Below are 6,022 nucleotides of genomic sequence, written 5' to 3' on the forward strand. Positions count from 1 at the left end.
CAGTCTCCTCCTCCCTAAAATGGGGACAATGATAATGCTACCTAGCTCCCAGACCTGTGGTGAGGATAAACTGAGGGAAAAGATGTGAAACACGTGGTATATACTAAATACTAATAAGGGCTCCCGACCCGTGTTATTTATGACACGGTGTTCTTGAGAATAAGGAATGGACAAGTAAGGCGCGCCATGGTGTCTATGTACTTAATTAATGCTGTCTGGGGAGGAGCGAGTATGTTTAAGGCACCGTCTGGGACGGCTTGTATGATGACATCCTCAAGCAAAATGCCTTGTAATTGGCGCAGCTCCGAAAACACACGTCCGCCAGAGCATGCACGCGAGGCGGGGCTGCTCGGCTGCGTGCTCTGTGTCTGGGCTGTAAACACCCGCGGGCCAGCCCACGCTGCGTGTGCGCTCGGGCCGCTGGGCGTCGGGCTGCGTCTCTGTGTGTCAGCGACACACCGATAGGAACCCTACTTCGACGTGTGTGTCATGGCTTAAAAATAGAGGCTAATCCGTCAGCCGGTCTCGCAGCGGCAGCGGCAGCGGCAGCGGGCGGGGGCGGCGGCGGCGGCGGCCGCAGGAGAGTCATGGCCGTGGGGCTGGTTGCGCCTGCCATTGGCCTCCGCGACTGAGACCCCGCGCCGCGCTCGCACCCAGGTAGAGGGGCTGTGGGGGGTGGTCGCCTCCCCCGCGGCGCCGAGAGGCGCACGGCTCCCGGCTGGGCTGGGCTGGGCGGGGAGGTGGGGGTACGCGGGAGCCGAGCTAGCTGAGCTCCCCAGGGCTCCCTCCCTGCACCTTCAGCGCCGGGCTGTCTGTGCTGGCCGGGGCTGGGGCGACAGCCATGAACCTGTTACAACCTCTACGGCGGCCGGGGGGGAAGGGGGGCCGCACACCAGGGCGCCTGAACGCGGCTGTTGGGATTGGAGAAGGCCGAGGGGTGTACCCCGGGACGGAATGGGGCTCCGCCAGCCTCAGGGAGAAATAGAGTCCCACAGAGCTCCTCCCTACACCTGGGCTCCTTCCCGCTTCCGCTTTACCCTTTAGCATCAATCACCGGGGCAGCAGAACCTATTTCGAGAAACCGTTGTTTGGGAATAAAGTGATGGGGTCTTTAGGCCTGAGGAGATGAGGCAGATGATGATGATGATGATGATGATGATGATAATGGAATGATGATGGTGGTGGTGGTTGGTGATGGCGATGGTGGCTAGAGTGCTATATTTCTGTGTTCTTTCTGCCCCAGCCTTTGCAAACATCTCTCTCCCTGAACGCCCTAAGGTCCAGGCTCCCCTCAGCAGCCCTGATCCTAATGCCCCTGCTTCCTAAGACCTGTTAGTGCTCAGTCTCCCCTGGCCTGGGGGAAAGGAGAGCCGGGGCCCTGGCTCACAGGGAGGGATGGGTCCGCAGAGTGTGTGCAGGTCAAAGATGGCCTCTCCATACTAGACTTTTGGTTGAGGACCGGGAAGGGAGTGGAAAGGGAATCCTTGGGACCGATCCACCCTGGTGATGGGAGAGGGGGAGGAGGAAGATGGAGGAGCTCTTGTCACAGTGGCCTCTCTGCCTGAAGGACCCAGGACACGTCTCAAAGGCTGGCTCTTCCCAGCTCTGCAGCTCTGCACAAGCCTTTTACAAAGGCCAGTTGTCCACAGGGAGTATGAGGCACACCTGCTAAGCCCCTCACTGCCAACCCCATGCCCCGCATAGGGTAACTTGACTCCAACAGCAACTCAGCCTCTGAGCCCCTGGGCCTGGCAGAATCCCTCATCCCTTCCCTTCCTCAGCCCCCAGGCTCCGCCTCTCCCCTACACACCCAGACACATTACTCCAGCCCTGCTTGACTCAGAAATCCTCACAGGAGAGAAGAGGTTTGATCAATAATTTCTGCATGCTGATCAAAGGAAGAGTGGATTGGCTGTTGTGCACTTAGCTTGGCACCCTCCTCCATTAGTGCATGCCTTTGGCAAGTATTTTTCAAAAACTTACACTTTCTCTTTTTTGCTCTTCCCCACTCACCCCAGCCCCCAACATAACACTTCCCATAGTAGGCTTAACTCTGAAGCAGTGGTAGGGCAGGAATGGGTTAAAGCAGGCCATCTCTCTGGTGCTGAGGAGAAGGGCTTGGCATATGTCATGGCCCCAGCTGCTGCTATCTTCCTGCTCATTCTCTCTGGGTGGGTCCAAAGCCACCCCCCCCCAATTCCCCTCCCAGCTCCCTGGGCTCTTTGCCTGGGGACCCAGGCAGATGAGACCCAGATTCCGGCTGGCGAGAGCTCCCGCAATGGGCACTGCCACCCAAATATCAAATGGGTGCGTGTGTGTATGTGTTTGTGTATGTGTTGGGAGTGGGGGTGGAGTGGTGGGGCAGAAAGCCAGCAGCTGGGCAGCTCCCTCTCCCCGTAAACAAGGACATGTGACTCCCACCTCCTTGCCTGGCTGAGCCAAAGAGCAGAAAGGAGCTGCCGCAGCTTGAAGGAAAGAGTAATTGGGGAGCCCCCTCACCCCCGCCAGGGCCAGACTTCCCTTCCCTCCCTTGAGAAGCTTCTCCCCAGGGCCCAGCCCAGTTGGCAAGAAGGAAGCAGCTGCTCCGGACCCACTCAGGTGTGTCTCCCTTCCATCCCTCCTCCAGCAACAGCTACCTGGAGACTGACCCATCGTTGGCGCGTAGCCACCCCTGCAGCCGCCTCTAAGATGTGCCCTGGTAACTGGCTCTGGGCCTCCATGACTTTCATGGCCCGCTTCTCCCGGAGCGGCTCAAGGTCTCCTGTTCGCACTAGAGGGGCCCTGGAGGAGATGGCAGATGTTCAACATCCCTTCCTCAATGTCTTTGAGTTGGAGAGGCTGCTCTACACAGGCAAGACCGCCTGTAACCATGCCGATGAGGTCTGGCCGGGCCTCTACCTCGGAGATCAGTACGTACCCGGCAGCCCGGGGTCATGGCTGCATGTGTGTGTGTGTGTGTGTGTGTGTGTGTACCCGCACAAGAAGAAAGGAGAAGGGTGGCAGGGAGGTGCTGAGTCGTGTTGCTGGTTCCAGCTTGAGGAGGGAGGGGCAGGGGTGCATGGGCAGAGAGTGGAGGCTGGAGGGTTTGGGGGAGTTGGGGCAGGATTATTGATATGCCCAACTCTGGACAGATAGTCTCTGTTCAAGTAATAACATCACTCACCTAGCAAAATTAATTACTGAGTGCCGATGCCATGTGGCGGACATCGTAGATGTCTTCCCTAACCTTCCACGTATTGTGCTGTGATGCTGGACCTGGGCAGCTGTCGGGAGCCAGGAAGTGGGTAGGAAGCCGAGGGATTGACCAGGCAAAGCCACAGTGTATGCAGAGGCTCTGCACCATGGGGGCCCTGGAGAGAAGAGCATCCAGGGAAGAAGCCCATCACTTCTCTGTCTCTCAAGGGCTTCATAGTCTACAAGGAGTTTTTCACATGCATTTTCTCTCTTAATCTTCACAACAGCCTTGTGAGGTAGGTACCACTGCCCCCAGGGTTACAGATGGCAAAACTGAAGCTCAGAGACGTTGTGACTGGCCCAAGGTCACACGGGTTGTAAGTAGCAGAGCCAGGACTTGGAGGTTCAAGTTCAGTGCTTGTGCTTGAGGAGTTTGCACTGGACAGGGCGTTGGCCCTGAGGTATGGCCATGTTGCCTGAGAGATGTCTGCCACTAAGCTGAGGGGGATGGGCCAGAGGAACCCTCAAAGGTGACCTCGTAAAACATGGTCCATGTGAGCATGGAGTAACTAGTAGAACATGAGAACATTCTGGGTGTCAACGAGAGCAGAAAGTAACAGGGGAGCTAGGTGTGGGAGCAAGGGTCAGAATCCTATCACCTCAAGGTTAGCAGGGAGGTTGAACGTGAGCTGGTCCAACAACCCAGCTGAGGTCCAGATCCCCTCTTGCGCATCCGTGCCTACACATTGACCTCCTCTCTCTGCTTGAATACCCCAGTGACAGGAGAGTCATTCTCTCCCAAGGTGTTTCCGTCTTTCTTCACCTGGATTCCACAGTTAGTACATACTTCTGTACACGAAGTACAGAGCCAATCCTTCCCACAGATCAAGCTGCCTTGGAGGACTCTCAATATTTTATTACGGCTATCGTTCGCCCACCCCATTAGTCTTCTCTTCTCCAGGCAGAACCTCCCCAGTACCCTCAACCCTTGCTCAAGGACGAGATGCCAGGTCGTTGCCCATCTTGGTTCCCTGCTCTGGGTCCTCAGTAAGTACAGCGGAGGCATGGAGCCAATGACGTTAGCTAGGCAGTGGACAGGGTGGAGGCCAGGGCTTCTTGCTCCAGAGCCTAGCTTCCCCAACCTCCCTTTATCCTCTACTCAATGCAGGGACATAGCTAACAACCGCCGGGAGCTCCGTCGCCTGGGCGTCACCCACGTCCTCAATGCCTCACACAGCAGGTGGCGAGGCACGCCCGAGGCCTACGAGGGGTTGGGCATCCGCTACCTGGGTGTTGAGGCCCATGACTCGCCAGCCTTTGACATGAGCATCCACTTCCAGACGGCTGCCGACTTCATCCACCGGGCGCTGAACCAGCCAGGAGGTAGGAGGGGAAAGCCCGGGGGAGGGAAGGAACAAGGGACATCGGAGTTAGGGGAAAGCTGGAGGGTCAAGGCTGGAGAGATTTGAATGACATGACGGAACTCTCAGGATCTGATATGAAGGCAAGAAAAACACTCTCAACTATTTGTTAAAGGCAGTGCATGAGAAGAAGAGAAGGAAATAATCCAAAGTGTTAACAGAGCGCAGATGCTAATGCACTGGGGAACACTCAACAGATCCCCGGATCCTCACTCTGTGCGAGACTCAGTTTTACGTTAGTGATGTGCGTCTGTCTCCCTGGGAGCCCTTTTCAGGCTCCCGGACGCTGAGCTCCTGCAGTTGTCCATCTTATCCCGTCCAGGCCTCCAGGGGTCGGCATTCTTCCCACCCCTGGTCGGCACCCCATCCTGTCGCCGTGTGCACCTGCTTCCCTCTCGTCCTCTTCACCTGGCCCCGTTGCCCTCTCCCTAGCCGCCTCCAGCCCCCCACAAACAGTCCCACGGCCGCCTCGTGTGTCTGTCCTCACAGGGAAGATCCTGGTACACTGCGCCGTGGGAGTGAGCCGATCCGCCACACTGGTACTGGCCTACCTCATGCTGTACCACCACCTCACCCTCGTGGAGGCCATCAAGAAAGTCAAGGACCACCGAGGCATCATCCCCAACCGGGGCTTCTTGCGACAGCTCCTGGCCCTGGACCGCAGGCTGCGGCAGGGTCTGGAGGCCTGAAGGGAGAGGATAGGGGGTCAGGCCAGGTGCATTTGGCCCTGGCTCCCAGCTGGAGGGAGGAGGCCCAGATACCCCATCTTCCCCTGTCCTGTGCCTGTGCAGGGAGTCAGGGATGCTGCAAGCACGAATGTGATGGTGTAGATATGTTGTGTAGATGGTGGTGTAGAGACAGACGGTGAAGAGAGAGTGTGAAAAGCTGTGAGACCAGAGGGAGACACTCACAGACTTGTTACTCCAAGCGCAGGAAGAGGAGGTGTGGGAGGATTGGCGCCGTGCCCGCGGGCGCTGGTCGCGGCCAAAAGCTGCAGAGGTGCATGCCTGGGAGTCTTTAGATGATCGCTCGCTTACTGGCTGCAGGTGTCTTGAGGAAAAATAAAGGTGGTGGACAAGACAAGATCCTGGTGAAGTCATTGACAGCTTGTAGGGGCTCCCCACCTCTCTCCTGGAAAACCCCAGCTTTCTGGGGATAGCAACAGTTCCTGACTCCCTCATCGTGGTCATAAACCTCCAGTGATTCTCAGGGGGCGGTTCTTTCTCTCAAGTCCAATTTTACTCTGGCCACAAGCGAGATCTTGAAGTGTTGTTTCCCACTATGTCCACACAGGGGCAGCAGAGGACCAAAAACTTCAGGCTTACAGCCCCTTTGTGTAGCTGCTGGGAAGGCACGTCCGCCACCAGGCTTAAAATAGGTCTCTGTTCCCAAGCTCAGGTGTGGACGAAATATCGCTTTATTTTCAA

The 6,022-nt window shown here is 57.1% G+C and overlaps 1 protein-coding gene across 1 annotated transcript; it reads left to right on the forward strand.

The window, feature by feature from the left end:
- Nucleotides 1-379: 379 nt before the first annotated feature.
- On the forward strand, nt 380-5,675 carry DUSP26 (dual specificity phosphatase 26). The gene is made up of 4 exons (XM_027600556.1): nt 380-657; nt 2,627-2,909; nt 4,343-4,557; nt 5,085-5,675. Exons 2-4 carry the CDS (start codon nt 2,689-2,691, stop codon nt 5,282-5,284), a joined length of 636 nt encoding a protein of 211 aa, XP_027456357.1. The 5' UTR covers nt 380-657; nt 2,627-2,688; the 3' UTR covers nt 5,285-5,675.
- The last annotated feature ends 347 nt before the right edge of the window (nt 5,676-6,022 follow it).

Source organism: Zalophus californianus, chromosome 2 (assembly GCF_009762305.2).
Source record: "Zalophus californianus isolate mZalCal1 chromosome 2, mZalCal1.pri.v2, whole genome shotgun sequence".
Classification (NCBI taxonomy): Eukaryota; Metazoa; Chordata; class Mammalia; order Carnivora; family Otariidae; genus Zalophus; species Zalophus californianus.